Below are 20,028 nucleotides of genomic sequence, written 5' to 3'. Positions count from 1 at the left end.
TAACTTACCGAAAAGTGAAGGAAGCCATAAAATTATTGAAAGTATACCTACTGCTGCCTCGTCCAAAAGGAAGAAGAAAGAAACCCATGCAAATCCCTGAACCTGAAGTGATAAAACCCTTGCTTAATTTCCACTCTTCCCAGCCTCTTTCTTCTTGAAATGATTATTCACTTCTATATTGCAAGGCCACAACACAAAAACGACGTTATCCTGGTTGATTTGTGGATTTGGTTATGTTGGAAGAAAACGTGGCATCATTAACAAAACATATTATATTGGAAGAAAATGTGGCATCATTAACAAAACATAACAAACAAATAAATCAAGAACTAACTAACTTTTTCTTATATTACATATAGTCAATGTATTAGGTTTTCGTTTTTTTTTTTTTTCTGAAACAAGTAGATGGTTTGCAATGCAAACAAACGAAGGTCGAAGGGGAAACAAAACAAAACTCTTCACCGCGTATTAGGTTTATTCACCTGGCATGTGCAGCTGTTTCAAAGACTCCATCGTCACCAAAACCATACCTTTTTCTAACTGATCCTGATCCTGAACCTTATAGGAGGAACTACTGTGGTTGTTATGTTCACTGTTCACCCCCCCTTTTCCAACTCTGTCATCAGTTACTAAATCAAACCTTATCATATTGCTATTATATTTCCATTTCACATGCTCTCTGCTGTGACTGTTGCTGGGCTGTGAATCTGTCGGCCCTGCCCTATAAGATATTTGTTAAAAAACGATATCAGATCTGATCCTAATCCAACCTTATCATTTTGCTATTACTAAATCAAACCTTATCGTATTAGGTTTATTCACCTGGCACGTGCAGCTGTTTCAAAGACTCCATCGTCACCAAAACCACACCTTTGTCTAACTGATCCTGATCCTGATCCTTATAGGAGGAACTACTGTGGTTGCTCTCTGCTGTGACTGTTTATGGGCTGTGAATCTGTCAGCCCTGCCCTATAAGATATTTGTTAAAAAACGATACCACATTTGCTGTTCACATAGGGCGTTTCACACGTATATCCTATCATACATTGGAAATATCTTTCATATCTATAAGTTATTTATTACGTGGATGTATCAGTGAAGCGCACATCCATTCCTTAAAAAACGCGTTATACTATATATTGCTGAAATGGAAGCAATCCACTTGGCCGGTGCCATTTGTTTACATTTGTCCAGTCTATATCTTTGAATTCTTTCCGTTTTGTTGGATTTGGTTGAGTTGGGTGAACTACAGCTGGGGGCAAATGGACGACGTGCCCGACCGGTTATCAGTCTTCTCCAACCATAATGATCATCGCCGCGATGGGAGGAAACCGGTATAGTAGGTCGCCAACCTCAATAAATCCAATGACGTGTCACAACGGTGTAGGCTAATGTTGTGGAACTGGAATATGATGCATCCTACCTTACGGTGGAAGTGGAGCACGTTGGCTTAACCGACCACGAACGTGTTACGGGCCCCACTATAAATTAGAAAAGAAGCGTTGCTTCTCACGTGATCGATGAAGCAACCTGACAAGTGACACTGACAACGACACGGAGGAGATCAGGAGACACCGACTCTTCCACCGTCTCTTTGCCCTGTAAACTAACTGTTGCCACGTGACGCTCCATGTACAGCCACTGTGGTGTTACAAAAAAAAACGTTTGAATTCGATAGACGATAATCCGACAAGTTTCTGCATCTTGACCGTCCACATGATAGGAGAAGGAGATCCTGATCCTCTAGATATACCACTTCTCAGCCTTCTAGAGGGTTTTTCTCATCATAAATCGTACATGCTCTAGAACCAAAGCTACCATTGTCATTATCAACTCCACTTCATGGAAATGGGAGATGTTCCAATATAAGGTGGGATGTGGGTGTGAGGTCACTGTAAAAGGGCTGAGGAGCAGATCCCATCACCACCACTTCTCCACTAATGATATCAACACCTTACACTTCACAGCTCCATCCCACCCTGAATTGGGAATATCTCCCTATGAATAATAAATATAAGTATAGGTAATGTTTCTAATGTGTCATTAGTATATATTGTGAGCTCATTGTGAGGTGTGGTATGTGAGGAGCAGATTCAGACTCAAAAGGTTAGGAGTGCAAGTCAAATACGTTGGGTCAGATTTATGATCAACTCAAGCCCAATCCTAAAATTTGGACTTAAGGCCCAAGACCAGACCAAGGCCGATATATATAATAATAATATATATGAAAACATATAGAAATATATGTATACTGATCGGTTTGGTTAACCATCGATTTTCTATATTGATTAACTGAAACCGAACAGGTACCTTCGATTTTTTAAAAACATCGAACCGAAACCAAATCGACCGATTTAATTAACTAATTTTTGGTTTGATTTCAGTCAGTTTGATTTTTTAGTTTTTTTGCTCAACCCTAATATATATTTATACAAATATGTAAACATATATATATATATATATATATAACGTATTTATATAAATAGATAAATATATATACAAATATGTAATATGTATGCAAAATTTACGTATATAAGTATAGATATGTATAGTTGAGTCAGACTTGGGCCGGATTCAGGCCTAGTTCATAGTTAACCCGGATTCAGCCTAAAAAAAATAAAAACTCGCCCCAACCCATCCCGAGGACGGAAAATTCAAGCGGAACCCGAATAAAATTATACGTGATTTGCGTGATAAGTCCTGAATCCTGATGAGGTAAGGTAGGCCTAAACTAGAAATCCAACTAAGGTACCAAAACCGGCGACGGCGAGGGACTAATCTTATAGGCAGACTGCCCAAACCGAAGATCCGGTAAGAAATCAGATACAAACAGCTAAAGTTTGGCTTTCTAAATTAGATAGCCTGGGTGGCTGGGCTGTTGGGTTGTTGGGTTGTCAACAGAGATCTCCTCGATTCGCATAGATACAGTCTTGAATATTCTTGATATATAATAATAGTATCATCAGCGCTGGATGAAGTAACTGTAACGTAGTCACAATCACACACAGCGATAAGCCATAGAGTTCTATAGAGTATAGACAGCCCAGACGGTCGAACGTGGACAACCAAAGTCTTCGTTGAATTGAACAAATAAAATATTTTATATATATATATATATATATATATATAAATATTAAAATATGTATATGTAGGTGGCTTTCTTTCTTTAACTTCCATCTCCATCTCATTCCCCCATCCCACACAAAAAATTTCGCTAATTCCATCAAGGCCGCTTGCTACTTGCGCATCTATTTATATAAATAAATATATCTTAATCCCTCCCTCAGAATTCAGAGGTGACTTCCGAGAAGAGATCCTAATCAAAACAAGCTGATGGAATTCTGGAGAATTGTTTCTTTGCTTCTAACACTCCTGTTAGGTAAGTAACTCTGACTATTATCTTTAATTTCTCCGGCAAAATTTCACCCTTTATTCTGGCTTTAAGGCTTGTAGCAGGATGTAATGTCAAGTGAATTTGGTTTAATTTTTACTATTTATTTTTGAATCTTCACTTTCTCTTCTTACACAAGATAGTTTATTTTTCTAATCGCAGGAAGTGCAGCCTCCGCAACCATGTTCACGCTCCAAAACCACTGCGCCTACATGGTCTGGCCAGGAACATTATCCGGCAATGGTGGTGCCGTCCTCGGAGTGGGTGGCTTCTCTTTGGCACCCGGTGCATCGGTACAGCTCACCGCACCACCCGGATGGTCTGGTCGATTTTGGGCTCGCACCGGATGTAACTTTGACGACTCGGGAAACGGTAAGTGCATCACCGGAGACTGCGGTGGACTAAAGTGTGCGGGAGGTGGCGCACCACCCGTTACACTCGCCGAATTCACTACCGGTGTCAGCGGCACTAACAATATGGATTTCTACGACGTAAGCCTCGTGGACGGCTACAATGTAGGTATGGGAGTAAGGGCGTCGGGTGGGACAGGAGCCTGCCAGTACGCTGGTTGTGTTGCCGATCTCAATCATAGCTGTCCAAAAGAACTGCAAGTAACCGACTCCGGCAACGTGGTAGCATGCAAGAGTGCATGTGCAGCGTTTAACACGCCGGAGTTCTGTTGCACTGGAGGCCACTCCACGCCGCAGACCTGCTCGCCGACCCGCTACTCGGAGATGTTTAAGAGGGCCTGCCCGACGGCGTACAGTTACGCATACGATGATGCATCCAGCACGTGCACCTGCACCGGATCTGATTACTTGATCACGTTCTGCCCCACCGGATCGTGATTAAAATTTGGATGATACCCAGTAACCCAGACCCCATTGTCGTCCTTTTTTTGTAAAAAAAATAATTTTATTATTGGATTTTGATTTTAGGAGGGTAGTGTTGGCATTTAATTTGTGTGGGAACATATTATTATTATTTATTAACTGGGTGTTGGCTAGTAGTATTGGTTTTTCATCTATTATATTGTGGTGAGCTGCAGTTAATCAATACTCTGCCTTATAACTCTGCATTTATAACATGGTTCGAACAAAAAAAAAGTATTAATCTTGGAAATATAACCAGGATATTTCCATGCCGTTTCTCCTTGCAAATATAACGACGATATTTTTATTATTAAAAATAAACAAAACCATGTACTTTTTGGAATCTTTTAGACACTAATCAAAAAGAAAAAGACAAAAAAAAAAAAAAGAAGCAAGAAACGTAACTACAAAAACCAAATTACGAATCCTGCCTTGTCCCACTGACGGTGTTTTCTTTATGTTTTTTTTTTCAATATCTTTCTTTTATATTTTGAGATACCGACCAAACTTGGAGCTGGCCCAATATTTGTTATGGGCCTGTGGCTGTGATAATAGTAATTGAGATGGTGTGAACTATGAACGGTGGAGTATCATCAAAGTAAGTTGTTTTCGTTGAAAACATAAAGCATCTAAAATGCAGACAAAATTCCTATACATTGGGTAGCACCCGCACTTTATTTTGCCACATATAACTCCACTCTGTTTTAAGTTAAATTTATGCAACACGGTATTCAACTAAATATGTTTTCATAATTCAAAACATATTTAGTTGGACAAGACATAAATGATAATGTTGATGATGTTTCTTACATCGAAATTTAATTACATATGTGACACTCACATGATGTAAGAAACAGGAACACACCACTATGGATACCAAAAACAAGAGAGAGCCAAACGAATGCATAAAGTCATAAACATATTATACCTAAAAGCTGCAAGTGCAAGAAGAGTTAATAGTACTAACTACAAATGCTCGGCACGAGACTCTGCAACCACGAGGAATATCTAATCTACTTTATGTAATAATTCATGGGGGAGATGTTCTCGATGTGTGGTGGTCATGTGTTGTGCACAAGATATGGCCAGCGTCTGCAACTCTGTATAGTGCAAGCTAGCACAATAGCATTTAGATTACAGCATGCTCACATAACATTAAGACTGCGTTTGGTCCCAGTGCAATTTTATTTGCACTAGTATAAATGCATGGGAGTGCAAATGAAAAAATGCAATCAGACAAAATAAACTAAAATTTGAAACAAAAATAGGTTGGAATTTAAACTCCAAGAATTTGCATTGCCATAGTTTTGCATCAGTACAAATTTACTTGCATTGCAATCAAACATATCCTAATAAAAAGGACTCTAGATCTGCTACCTACAAGACACTACAGCTGTACATTGGGTGCATCTCCCCATGGATAACAAGTATGGGAAATATTCCCAATGTGCGGATGGAATGTCTCATGGGTAGGTGTCAATTAAGGATGGGTTCGGGCCCAAGAAGTCTTTCTTTCCTTTTTTTTTTTTCGGGCAAGGCCCGGGCTTAACCCTTAGGTAGCCAGAACCTGACCCAACTATACACATTCAAATATACACGTGTGTGTATATAATTTAAGAAAAAACATTTTTTCACGCTGTTCCGAGATCCAAATCCCTCATTTACCGCTAAATCAAGCCCAAATGCTACACGTCATATCTTAGAAAAATAGCTGAGACTTGCTCCCCCGTGATGTATAGGGAAGAGAAACGCTCTCTACGTCCTTTTTTTTCCATGATCTTGTTCAGTCGACCAATTTCTTAATACTGCATTAAAGGGAGGATTGGAGGAACATGGGTGATCGGTCCACCAAATTGATTGGGAGTTGGGACAACAAACGAGAACTGTAAACCCTACAATTAAACGAAATCACGGGATTTCATTGTAGAGCACCATGACAAGTTGAGGAGAGAGATGGAGTGGAATTAATAAAGTAAGAGACGAAGGAAATAACCAAGGCACATCCTTCGAATGCCTTGGTGCAATTTCTTTGTTAGCTAATCTCGTACAAAAAGCTCATTTACTTCTTTTTTTCCCCCTTTCTTTTTCTACATTCAAATTTCTCCACCTCTAGGCTTTCCATCTTTGGAAGCCCAAGATGGGAGAACATGGCACCCAAATCCTTCAGCTGGGTGCGCAAGGAAAACCTACATGTGATGATCGCACTACACGTGCTATCTTTGCTACAATTTAAACCCTAGAGAAAATTACAAAAAAGAAAAAGAAAAAAAAGGGACAGCTAAAAAAAATACAGGCCCATATTTTACAACTACTCCCTACATGCTATTTTTACTAGGAATAAAAGCTCCGGAAACGTCTTAGCCACCATGGTCGCATCTCACCAAAGCCTGTGCATTGCCCCTCACCTTCCTCCTCGGTGCTGAAGAGGGTCTGGTCCGAGCAATCAAGACATGCTCCACAAGCTGCATTGTATGATCGGCACGCAGAATGGCACACCCTTAACCTATTGTCGCCATCTTTGTCACACTTCTGTATTGAGATCTGCCAGTTCAGGAATCAATAAAATTAACGTTCGACTTCATACAATGAAGATTAGCACTATAATTCTCTATTTAGTGAAAGAATAATCATATCTAGTGTGACTATTTAACAAAACAAGGGTAGTAGATCACAGTTCGCCACCATCAAAGCATGCATATATGTAACATCCAACAAATGAAATTTCTACTAGACCGCCATGCCATTCTTGAAGAAAATAAAGAATCCACCAGACAACTCCGATTAGTAATAAAAAAACCTCAGGCTATATCCAAGGTTAGTGTCGATATGGTATGCCCATCAATATGCTAAATATCCATTGTTTTAGGGCTTTGACCACTTTCAGGGTAGCCAGGCCTAAGACCGACCCCTCTAAAATTTTGAAAAGAAAAAGGACACAGGTGTGCCTTTGAAACACATGCTATGCAAAACTGTGGGTGACATAATTGGAGGGAGAGATGAGTCAGCAGCATGGAGACCACCAATTTATTCTACAATTGCATTACACCAGAAGAAAAAGGAGAAGAAATAAGGAAGGAGGGCAAAATAATAGGGACATCTGAAAAACAACTTACCCAGCAGGCTAGCCGCTTTGCGGCTGCTGCACAATAACCATTGTCAAGAATATTAAACAATGTTCGACTCCCGGGAATCAACCGGTTATAATTAGGCATGACAACAGCTGCTTCTAGCTGCTGCAATATGCTTGGTTCACTAGGTGCACAGTGTTGCCCAATTGCATCACTTGCCAGAACATCTCTACAAACTGACAGACTCGGAAGGAGCATGGAACTGTTCTGGCATGTATATCCTGCATAGTCAGAGCAACGGAATTCACAGACTCCATTATCACAGACCCCACCATGTAGACTGCATTGTTCATCGCACACAGCTGCAATCATACAAAAGGTATGGAGTTATTTGGCAATGAAAAGGTATGGAGTTATTTGGCAAACAGTCAAATAATGCAAAAAACACATGTTTTCACAACCTTGTGAAAAGACATGTGGCTCAGCCACCTGTGCATAGAAGTAAGCAAAAATCATGTTCACACCCTGAGAGCATGGCATCCAGTCATACATACCATACATAGAGAATATTGCCTATGTGCGGCTGGATGCTATGCTCTCAGGGTGCGTACATTGCTTTCAGGGGATCCGGGTTTGTCAAGTCAGTAGGGACATTGTAGATGCCATAAACACAACCGTGTGTAGATATGTCCATCTTAGTCATGTATTTGAATCCTAGGATCAGATAATTTGCACTACGGCAATAACCTGGCAAAGGTGCATCTACTAATTCAGTAGATCATGTCTGTAACATAGAAACTTAATTTATCTTTTGTTCATGAAAACAAAAGCTTGCTTGAAATGAGGCTAAAAGGAACAGTAAGCTTAAATTATATCTCTACAAGATAATGTAAAATTACCAGTGACATTATCAGTAAAAAGAAACAAAGTAATTTCAGAACAGAGGGCACATTACCTGTTGAACAGTCAATGCCTGTACGCCCATTTTCACACTTGCATACTCCATCAGGAAGACATTTACCATGTCCATTGCAATTACCTGGACAGGATCCTGCAAACAAAAACCTTAATAAAAATCTGAAAAAAATAAACAACATGAAGATCATGCAATCATGGTCTGAATTACAAAGAGGATAACATGGTGGATGTAGTGATGTGCCATTGACGATTATAAGAAAATGTTCCCAAAATTTGAAGCATTGAGTTATTATGTATTGGTATTATAAAAATTGAGGAATAATAGTGACAACTTCATGGTTCAAAATTTTCTGTATGTCAGGTTAGGCAACCTATGACCACATGGTTTTGGCACCGCATGTTTACCTTTATGCTCAAGACCAAACATGAAAACAATCTAAAGCAGAAACAAGGAATGGCCAAGGCTTACGTTTACTGCAGTCATGACCATGGAACCCTAAAAAGCAGCGGCACTTTCCCTCAATACAATCTCCATTGAAATTACATGAACTGGGACATTGACCAGGGATGGGTGCTGATATGGTGTTACATAGTTCATGATAAGCTGGACATATAAGCTCCCCTGCACACATTAAGACCAAAAACTTTCATGAACATGAAAACAGTAAGTTACCGTTTCCAATAAAAAAAATGAAAACAGAAGTGTCCACAGTTTTTGACAGTAGCATGCAGAATTACCATTGAATCCCAGAAACTGAATTGGTCCACCAGCCTCTGGACATACTCTCCACATACCATCAACAGCAACCTACATAAGACAAATTCAGTCGTACCAGAAAGGAGCATATGGTAAGAGAAACCCAAATTGCCTATTCCAGAGAATCCAGAATTTAGGTCATATGGAACATGAAAGTTAAGCATGTGGTAAAAGAAATTCTTCAAGAGCTGTTTTATTTGTCTGTACTGTTGTTTGCTTTTGTTATAGTTGTTGGCTTGTAATTTGTGCTCCAAGCCTTGGAGCTTTTACCATCTTTCCAGCTGCTTGATTTTTTGAGCATGCTGGTTTTTCATGAATTTGATGTTGACTATCAAAAAAAAAAAAAAAAACTTCAATAGAACTTTGGCCAGTTCTTTGCTTTCTCCTCTGCATTCACGTCATGGGCATCCAACCTTCAACGTTCAAGCACAAAGAATTGGACTTTTCACACAAGGGAACACCACAGATATGACCAAGATTACCATACCTCTAAAGAGTTGTTTACACATCGATGTTGATAACAGCCATTTCCCTGGGTCATGGACCCTCGGACAAATCCAGTACGCACTAAAGATGAAGCCATACACCTATTACAAATAAAAGAAATGTCATAAGCCTATATCAATTGATGAAACTTGTTTTGTGAAGTAAATTTCCATGGGTATAACTCACCGGGAGCTACTCCCCCGCACTTCACCCAGCATTCTATCAGGTGCACGTGCACTGCTTGTGTCTGTACATGACCCATCAGAATAAGCTACAAAATACGTGCAATAATCAGCCAGTGATGATTGCCCACCTGCACATATCAGAAGATAGTTGGCACAAGTCAACTAATAATTAATAATGATTTGTCAGTAATTTTTCTGTGCATTCTCTACATGTTTCAAAACCCATAAAAAGGTCATCCAATTCTTTTGAGTAATACGTAGACCCTAATCTTAGCTATAGATGGAATTTTTGGAGAACCTCCATAAAGGTTGGAGACATTGACAAGTCTGACATACAAGATCTCCCCTCAGGAATTGACTGGCAACCATGGGGTTTTTTTTTGCTGGACACAACCAGATTCTAAGACAATGCAATAGGTCCATTCTTTGTGGTTCTTGACCAGGATGATTTGCATCCTGGGAAACATCTTAATGGTTTGTCCTGAAGCATGCATGCAGGACAGTAGTATCAGTTATGACACAGTTTCCACTTTGAGCTATTAAATGTAAAAAAGCATTCAAAATTAATGACAGATAGCTGTCATGGCATGATCATGGGTGCTAGGGAAAAGAAGTCAATGAACGCTGAACACTTAAAATGCAGGAAAGGAAGCATCTTGACAACAAATAGTAAACAAAACAGCATGAACTTTCTACCAACAAATGTAACTGTGGAAAAACAGAAGCATCAAGAAACACCTTTGTTTGACTGTGGGAAGTAGCGGGCCCATTGGGGGAGGTCCCTGCTATAACTGACAATTGGGCAATACCCTTCTGCCTCCCTGTTATATGTGCAGCCTGATAACTGTGTTGTATTGCAATGATATGCCCCCTTCCAAAGATTGCAAGGAGAAGTAACAAATTCTGTCCCTTGATTGTGTCCCCAATCCAGACGGTCTGCCATACTATAATTAGCCCTATACCATCCACTATCCTCTAATAAAGCCAACGTCATTTTTGAAACAACTGATCTTGTATCCACTGATCCTGTCATAATCTCATTCATCAGAAGCCTCTTCTCCCAGTGGGATCCTGCATGCAAATAGCCATGCATATTGATCATTAACAACAGATTTTGTGTAAAAGACCTGAAAACAATGAACGGCAAGGGTGTATAACAAGAAAACACTGCAAATGGGTGGAATTAGATAATACAGAATGGTATGATGTTGTATTAATAGATTAATGCCATCTTTGTCAAAATAACATGCTTAAGAAACAAAATACACAATGTATTTAGACATTGTATCTAAGTAAAGCAACCAAAATATTTAGATAATGTCTCTACCAAATTACCAAGAGAGAGAGAGAGAGAGAGACCTGAGGTTCCACGTCCTCCCCCATCTTCTAGCTCTAAACCAGTAAAGTTGTCAGAGAAGGCCTGCACACATCAAATGTTTAACTTTAAATGTGAACACAAGACAAACAAAAAATTGCACCCTCTGTCAATATATATATCCACATAGTTCAGAAGTGTTCAACAAACCCCATAATGGTATCGTGCATGCATGATAACACGTGGAAGAACCACACGAGTCACCATCCGCCCAAGCTTCTCATCCATAACTTGTACAGTAACCTGCAAATAGATATTACAAAACCCTGTTAGTTTTTTTTTTTTTTTTATTTGAGGATATCAAAATACACAGGCTACAGATTTGTATCTCTTATCATAGAAAGCAGATACCCCACATTTCTGCGAGAGGCTTATGACACACAGAAAAACTATTTATGACGGACCTCTTATCTTTATTAATACCATGTACAACACACAATTGCCCATGCTTGTTCAGTCAATGCTAATTTTCATATAACTTATTTTAAATATGTAATAACAGACTGCTAAGACATCCAAAATTAAGGCATTAAACAATATAGTCCAACATAAGAACTATCACCATCTTCTATTTTATCTCATCCATCCCATACTGCTTTGTCTTCTTTTTTTTTTTTTTGAAACCAACCAGAAACTGTAAAGAGTTTCCCACAATAAATAAAATTACATATTAACACGATATCAAATCAGTACAGTTTCTTTTCTTTATTCTAACCGTCCTCCAAAAGGTTGACCCATCAATTGAATTGTAAAGATTGAAACGATAGCCTGACAAAGTGAATGGTGGATAGAGAGAAGCATGGAAATTATCTATTACATCGAAATTAACTGGTACTACTCTTGAGAAGGAAAACCATGAACATACAAAAATGGGAAATTGTGTTTTTGTGTGGAAGCATTGCTTGAAGAGGTTTGGTAATTTACCATAACAAATTGGATTTACAAATAAATTAAACATGACGTTGGACTTATAAACAAAACAACTGATTTGACCGTGGGAACTAAGAATAAAAAAAGCTCTTTCCCATGCTTGAGACAAGTTCATAAGATAAATAAACATAAGAAAAAAGCAACGCAAAGGTGCTTAAAAGAAAAACCTAATGTAACTTGGTTTAAGATATCTAAACATTAGTATAATATGTTGGCATTGTACAAATTGGTAGTACTATAGCGTTTTTTTCCATTCTTTTTCTTTTTTTATTCAATGAATGGTGTGACATTGTGAGGGACTTGGACTGTATGTTAACAGGTTGAATCCAACCTAATACATGCTAAACATAAATGAGAAGAAAGGAAATGGGGGAAAATAAATACTAAGAAAAGAAAGCATCATCCTACCCTAATAATATGAGGGGATGGAATGTTTTTAGGAATGGGACTAACAAGTGAAGCATGCATCTCCAGACATTTTGTGTACATAAAAGCCACCAGTGGTAGGTGATTTCTCCAAAAAAAAGAAAAAAGAACATACTTTTGCATTTTCTGGACTATGTATGTCATAATAATTTTATCTACCTGATTACGCCTTCTTTTCCTCTCATCCCGAAAATGTGCGAAGGCATGTGGATCAAAACCAAGAACATGCATGACCTAGGAAAAATGAATTTGCTAATTAGATCACAAAAAATGCATACTATTTTCTCTTTTCCATCTTATTTACTCAACAACCAACCTCATGAATAAGAGTAGCTGAAAGTAATGTTTCTGCTTCAGCTGTCAAATGTCGTGGAGCAACATTCACGTGCCCTACACAAGTACATAGAATAGTGTCATTTATTGTTCCCAGAATAGATGTATCCCACACTTGCACGGGCAGAAGACTGCCCAAAGAATTTATCCAGAATAGTGTTACCAGCAATTGCACGACCCCACTGATCACGTTCACATGCCACTGCCCATGCAAGAGTATTTCCTGTAGTAGGCCTTGTGGTGACTAAAAGAACTAAGTCTGAATCAGCAACACCCTCTGCACAGAATGTAATTGGTTACTACCCCAAATCAACCTAGCAAGATAAAATAAAATCAAACAAAAAAATAAAAATAAAAATTAATTCTTCATGGAACAATTACCTTCTACATATTCACGTGGAAGCTGTACACCACCATCCTGTCCACATGCAGAATATCCACTTAACCGCAAGTTCCCTTTCACAGGCTCAACAGCTAAAGCTCTTCTAAACCAGTCGGCTGTCTGCCCTAGGGCCTGTGCAGGGTTGCTTTTGAAATTAGAATGTTTATTTAACAAGGGTGTACTGGGCACTCCATTTAGAAAGATTAAGAAAAAAGTACATACAATATTGGACTGTCATTTGTTTTTTTTCTTGTTTTCCTTTGGTGGTGGTGTTGGAAGAGGGGTGGGGAGAACCCAGTTAATATTTTTTTCTCCAATAAACAGCCAATTGATGTGTCAATGCTTAGATGATTAGATCTTATGATCATGTTGGAGCTCAAGAGTTTTTCTTTCAGCCATGTGGCTCAATGATAGTCTGACATCTCTAGACCTTCCACCGTCATGATGGTTATTCCTCAGAGCTAGTTCTCTCAGAACAAAAACACAATGAATTTTAATTTGGATGGTTACTTATGGGAAACCTAGCCCTTTTACTGTAATGGAAGATTATTTTGGCTTGTTCAGGTTCATTGGGTCTGAAGACTTGATTAAAACTAAGGTTAAGGCCCTATTGCAAGGTCTCATCATGAAGGCTTCTATTAGTGCAGAGGACTGGAGGTAGAGGGGGATTCTCATATTTCCATTATGTAATACAGAGACGGGTCTGAAGATTTGGTTCGAGGAGTTGAAGTCAAAGCCCTACTGGTGCAGAGACAGGTCCTAGTCTCTTACATTGATTACATTAATTGGTGCAGAGTAGGTGAAGCCAGGGGTCTCGAGTTGTTATAAAATAGTTCAAAGATGGCTAGGGGCCTTGAACTTTCTGGGGCTACTTCCTCTTATTGTTGTGAATAGTTTTCTTCTCTTATGTAAGGATTTTATTGATCTAGATCTGTCTCCCTGGGTAGGATAAGTGATTATACTGTTCTCTTACTTTAATATTCTTAAAATCTCATTGATATCATTACGGATTGAAAGTCCAATATCATAATTGATAGATAATGTATTGAAAAAATAGAATTGCAAGAAAACGAAGCACTGAGGACTATATTTATGTTATAAGCATAAAGATTTCATAATATATCAGCTTATTAATTATTAATACAAAGTAGGATAATTTAAAGTGTTCTTCAGTAGTACATTTTAAGTGCATAACGGGATTAAGATGATACTTGGTACCCAAAGCAGCATTCATACTATTTATATTTTATGTTTAGTAAGAGAAAAATCATGTTGAAAATGTTTCATGGATTTAGATAAAATCAAAGAAGAGATTTAAGGTGTGAAATCAAACCTTACGAAGGCGATGCCTCTTGTCCTCCCCAGTAATATCATCTAAAGTGCAGTTATACCAGCAGTCACCAAAAATAGGAGGATCTCCATGAGGATTGCAAGCAGGTGTATTTGTAAGAGAAGTCACAGGAGGCTCTCCAAGCTAGAGAAAGAGAAAAGAGAAGCATGATATCAAAATGGGTGTAAATAGAATTCTGCATGTATAGACTAGTTTCAAGTTTATCAACTTATTAAAATACCCACCTTCACAATGTCACCAACATTTCGACAATCTCTATCAGGCGAATGGCCAACAGCATCATAATTCAGATATATTCTGATAGGTTGTCTAGCATCCTTTTGTGACTCTGACAAGGGGGAAATTCCAAGTAATGCCCTTCCCTTGCGATGAAGGGGTCTTGAGAGACCACTCAGACCAGACTCCTTGTAGACTTGTGGGGTTACAGAATACTCCTTGCGACCGGGCCGCCTCCTCTGTTCAAGTAGCTGATCATGAATGCAGGAATGCGAGAGGATGTCCTTACTCCCTTTTTCAAGGTCAAGGCCTTGCCTTTGCAGCTGATTTCCTTGGGGCATGCCATTAGCAGCTTCAATCGAGACTAGGGTAAATACAATCTAAAGGAAAGAGAGAATTACAAGCATTAAAAACACTATAATCAATCAACAAAATGAAAAGTAGCTATTCTAGTTTACGCCAAGCAGAATAAAGCCTTAATTCTATGATTTACGGAAAGAAAGAAAGATCTTCCAGAACAACGGGAACAACACTCTTTGATGCTATAGAACATGAACTCACGCACCCACTTTTAGACACATACTAAGAAGAAGCTCCAAATCACCCCTTCGATAAAAGATGCAAAATGGACGGCACAAAGGGTCTCACCCTCGGCTAGTAAACCCAATCCGACTTACAAATAAAACGAATTAAAAGCATAGAAGAAGAAGAAAGGGAGCTAGAACATAAAATTAAGACTTTCTTATACAAAACTGCCAGGAAAACCCTCAAAGGTCTAAATAACCCAGAGGCATCAGTATAGCTGGCAAATGTCCCTAAATTTTTAAGTAAACTAGAAGCTCCAAATAAACCAACAACAACACATTTCTTAAACTGAGGGAAGAAATCGGAAGAAAATTTAAAGATGGTCTCAGCTATTCATAACCTTCAAAAACCAAATAATCGTTACAATATGAAGTCAAGTGATCAACAAAAATAACGGAAAAAAGTTAGATAAAAAAGAAAAATGCATCTTTGAAACGAAAGTTCTGAAGCCATAACTCATAAGAGAGGCCCACTAAAGCCAAGCATTTATTTCAGCCATTTTTAACATATTCCTAGCACCCGGAGACGAAAGAAAACCCTAAATATCAACTTTTGAACTTAAGCAATGAAAGAAATAAGAGGGGAAGAACAAAATAAAAGAAAGGAAACAGTAAAAGGCTACCTCGAAAACAAGGGCTGCAAATAGAATCGAACTTCGAAACCCAGATTGCGGAGAAACCATACATCGGGTCGAGACTTTCACCTCCATCAAATGCCGCGTGAGTCGAATGGAACCCTCTCACCAGCTCTTCCATCAAATCACCAGCGATTTTCCGATCGGCTCCAACACCCGGAAAAATCGCTGGTTTGTCAGCATTTCAACTTTCAAACCAGCAGCGAACACGAACACAAATCTTAACTTTATAAACCCTTCTCCTGTCGCCTTCCACTGGAATGAAAACAAGAGAAACGAATAGAGGAACAGCGCAAGCGGATGCCTCTCTAGATTTCCTTACAGGATCTTTACCAACTGTGCTTTGTTAATGGGAATGATATAACCAGAAGAGAACAGAGAAATCAGTCCCAATAAAGGTGGGAGAGAAACAAAAGAGAGACGAGAAAAATTATATAGCCATTTGTCTTGTATTTTTATTTTTCATTTTTTGTGTATGAGGAAGGGACTTATTTTAGGGACCTTGGGACCTTGCTTGAGAGTGGGTAAATAATTTTGCAAATATTTTTGAATATATAATTAAAAAAATATCTGTAACATATCCAAATACCCTCGTCTCCTTAGCAAAATTACGAAAGCAGCCATTCATCGTCAAAATTAATATAATAGGGTCATCTCATCTGACACTGAAAATAAAATTTGCGTGTCATCTCGGTTTACATTGAACAACTAAAACAGATAATGTTTTGTAGTAGTTTATCTTGAACTCACACAAAGATTCTTATATTTCTTTTGTTCTTTGCTCTTTCTCTCTCTCGCCTTCAAATTTTCATCCGTTCAATCTTCTTCATTAACATAAACTCTGATATTCGAAAGATTTTTATTTAATTGTTTAATGGGGAAGATAAGGAATTAATGGGAAGGTAAAACAGTTTACAAGACGATAACAAAATAATCTGCATCCATTGGATTTTCCAAACGGAGCACAGAATTTTAGGTTCCGTTTGCCTTAAGGGAATATGGTTTGGAATCGGAATCAGAATCAGAATGGATTATTTCAATTTCAATTGTTTGGTTTGGTGGAATTAGAATTTTATTTTCATTCCTCTTAGAATGACATTCTTCCATTTGAAGGAATGGCCATTTCCTGTCATTCCCTTAAGAATGAAATTCTATTCCTGATGATTTTAATTTCTATTTTCATTCTTATATGAATCAAACAGATTATGAGAATGGATAATTCCGATTCCAATTACAAACCAAATGGACCCTTCGATACTTTCTTTGTGAAATCCTAACAAAAATGCAACATGGGAATATTGAATTTGATTGATAGTGAAAAATGAAATTAAAGGAATGTTCTATGATATGAATTTTTTGTTTTCGTTTTGTTTTTTTTTTCTTTTTAATTGTTGACCAGTATTTTTGTTTTGAAAACTACAAATAAATTAGTTTTGTTTAAAAAATGATACATGTGTGGGCTTTTTTTTATTTTAACCCATACGAGGTAAAATTACTTCACTGCTTCTCATTACATGTTTTTGAAATCATGAAGTAATGCTTTCCAAAAACCAAAACAAACTTCAGACTATACAAATTATATGATTTTATAACCATGCCTTGCTGAATGAATTCAGCTTTGGGGTTTGAAAAAAGAAACAAAAAATGAATAACCATATAAAAACATGTTTATTGAAACAGGAGTTCAATAACATATTTTCTTGGTTTCAGTTTTAGAAACATAAAAGACATACAAAAAGAATGCCATGTTTTTCTGTGCTCCTTGTTTTAAAAATCAATTGGTTTTCAACAAGTTGGTTTTGTTTTGTTTTTGAGAGTAACAACAAGAAAAACAATTCACGTCATAAAACACCCCTTAAAGTTATGTTTGTTTTAGGTGTAAATTCAATTTTAAATATGAACCATTTCAGTGATGAATAGAAATTGAAACCGTTGTTTTTGAATTTTTACACTAATCATGTTTGGTTGTCAAGGCATAAATTTAAAATTTTTTTTTGTCGATAGGCGTCGGTGTAAATATCCAACCATACACCAATATGCACTTCACAACAATCCTATGTGATGCAATAATCCCGATCCAACGGTTTGATGTGTCTGCTTACCTGTAGACTATAGACTATGGCTCTTTTCTCGATGCTTATCTTCACAGTTCGCTCTACTGCAAAGCACCGAACGCGAGAGAAAGAGTAGAGGAATGAAGATCGGAGAAAATGGCAAAGGCGTACAAGATGAGACGGGAGGAAGTGAAGGTTGCCTAAACGGATGCATCTAAGAGGCTGTTTGGGCAGCAAGCAAGAGGTGTGGCTCACGGTGCACTTTACCCTTCCCTTCGACGACCATGGTTGCGAGGGGATTTATTTAAGTAGCTGTCGTCACTTCACCTTGTATGCTAAAAAGAAGCTTGAAGCTTTCGTTGTCAATGTGACCAAGGTCGTTGTCGAGAAGGCCAACTATGCCACTACCAAGTGAGAGAGATCTAAGAGTGGTGCCGATGAGAGAGAAACCACGAGCAAGGTGTTGAGATGGAGTAGACGGAGAAATGGAGAAGAGAGAGTTAGAGTGAGAGGAATTTCACTTCGATGGTAGAAATAGGTAGTTTTACATAGATAATTTTGATGTATTTTTTACATCAATTATTGGTGTAAAAGTATTTCAAAATGGAGTTTTAAATATACACTCTATCCAAACGCTTGCAAAATCGAACCAAGGCGTAAAGTTTACATGGTTTGATTTTACACCTCAACTAAACACAACCTATGGATGATGGGTTTGTTGATTTGGGAGACTAGGATTAAAATTTGAAATACAAGAAGCGTGTTTTAAGCACACAGTGGCTTGACCACATGACATGGACAAACAATAAAACTGTGCAACAAACATGGAAATAGAGAGAGAGGGGTGCAAGAATCTAAGGCCATGTTTGGGAATGCTTAAAAATAAGTGTTTATTCGAAACGAGTGCTTATTTGGGTGGGGACCACACCATTAAGCATTTATTGGTGCTTGGAAAATAAGCCCAAAATAAATGATTATTTAAAAAACAAGGGCTTATTTTTTAAGCCCATATTTCCAACCTTTTTTTAAGTGTTCATACAATAAGCAGTTATTCAAATTTTTACTCCCAAAATTATCCATGGTAAATTTTTAGAATACCAATTATGTCCATTTACAAAAGCAATTTAATGAAAGCACATTTGTAAAAGTACTTTTACATAAAAGTGATTTTATAAAAGTACTTTTACAAAAACACTTCTACAAAAAGTACTTTTACGAAAATACTTTTATTCATTCACTTTGAATTGGATGTCTTGAAAAAAAAAAAAGGGACAAAAGAGTCCCAATTACTTATTTAAATACTTGTCGGAGAAACAAAATAAATGCTTGAAAAAACTAAATGTCAAATGCAAATAAATACTTATTCAAAAACTGAATAAACACTTGTTTTTAACGTAATTAAGCACTCCTAAATATGGAGATGGAGGAGGCTGAATTCCACACATGTAATTCATGAAATGATATCAGAACAGTCAAAAAGGCCTCTCTTCGGTCCTCTCCATAAAAATGCCCGGGGGGGGCATAGAGCCAATATGATACGGCCAGTCCCACACTCAGTCATGCTCCATGTGTGTAGTGTATGCTACAATCATTGTCCTGAGAGGTTGAAAAAGCAATACCACACAGTAACATATTTACACTGTTAACGGGGAGACCGAATCTGCTCCCATAAGTTATTATTTACGGGTGATGCTAGCATGTATGGTCAATGTGCATGTAAGGTGCCCCCATGCGAGGAGGAGATCCCGGTTCATTGTGGGGCACATTCCTCTCAGTCTCCACTCTTGCCATTATTATTACACCCATCACAGAGTTTGGTAGCTCTCTCTCTTCAGTCTTCCCTAGTCATTACCCGAGACCGATCTGCTCCTCACAGATGGCGTCTCACACGCGCCTCACATGTACATACTACCATGTATTGGGAACATCTATGCATGCTGGATGTACATGTGAGGCACCAAAGTGTGAGGAGCATATCCCATCTCGTCACTACCTCATTTGCCAATCGCCAAGTTTTAAGCTTCTTGTTTCCCAAATGAGAGAGAGAGAGACCAAAGATTTGGGA

At 38.1% G+C, this 20,028-nt stretch overlaps 2 protein-coding genes across 2 annotated transcripts; one reads left to right on the top strand and one right to left on the bottom strand.

Annotated features, from left to right (window-relative positions):
* Window positions 1–3,150: 3,150 nt before the first annotated feature.
* TLP-3 (thaumatin-like protein 3) lies at window positions 3,151–4,421 on the top strand. The gene is made up of 2 exons (XM_088946100.1): window positions 3,151–3,379; window positions 3,554–4,421. The coding sequence occupies exons 1-2, from the start codon at window positions 3,334–3,336 to the stop codon at window positions 4,237–4,239; spliced, it is 732 nt and encodes a 243-aa protein (XP_088802226.1). The 5' UTR covers window positions 3,151–3,333; the 3' UTR covers window positions 4,240–4,421.
* A 1,783-nt stretch (window positions 4,422–6,204) lies between these two features.
* LOC148850978 (uncharacterized) lies at window positions 6,205–16,435 on the bottom strand. Its single transcript, XM_088943921.1, has 17 exons — window positions 15,898–16,435; window positions 14,699–15,070; window positions 14,457–14,597; window positions 13,123–13,255; window positions 12,905–13,018; window positions 12,725–12,798; window positions 12,568–12,642; window positions 11,203–11,295; window positions 11,037–11,097; window positions 10,416–10,748; window positions 9,679–9,805; window positions 9,494–9,593; window positions 8,988–9,057; window positions 8,719–8,871; window positions 8,287–8,382; window positions 7,377–7,693; window positions 6,205–6,804 (listed from the first exon to the last, which is right to left on the bottom strand). The coding sequence occupies exons 1-17, from the start codon at window positions 15,982–15,984 to the stop codon at window positions 6,595–6,597; spliced, it is 2,556 nt and encodes an 851-aa protein (XP_088800047.1). The 5' UTR covers window positions 15,985–16,435; the 3' UTR covers window positions 6,205–6,594.
* Window positions 16,436–20,028: the final 3,593 nt, after the last annotated feature.

The sequence above is a fragment of the Nelumbo lutea genome, chromosome 5 (genome assembly GCF_056320005.1).
Source record: "Nelumbo lutea isolate HS-2025 chromosome 5, American lotus-T2T, whole genome shotgun sequence".
Classification (NCBI taxonomy): domain Eukaryota; kingdom Viridiplantae; phylum Streptophyta; class Magnoliopsida; order Proteales; family Nelumbonaceae; genus Nelumbo; species Nelumbo lutea.
The sequence above is the reverse complement of the archived record's forward strand: the minus strand, read 5'-3'. Positions and strand labels throughout refer to the sequence as shown.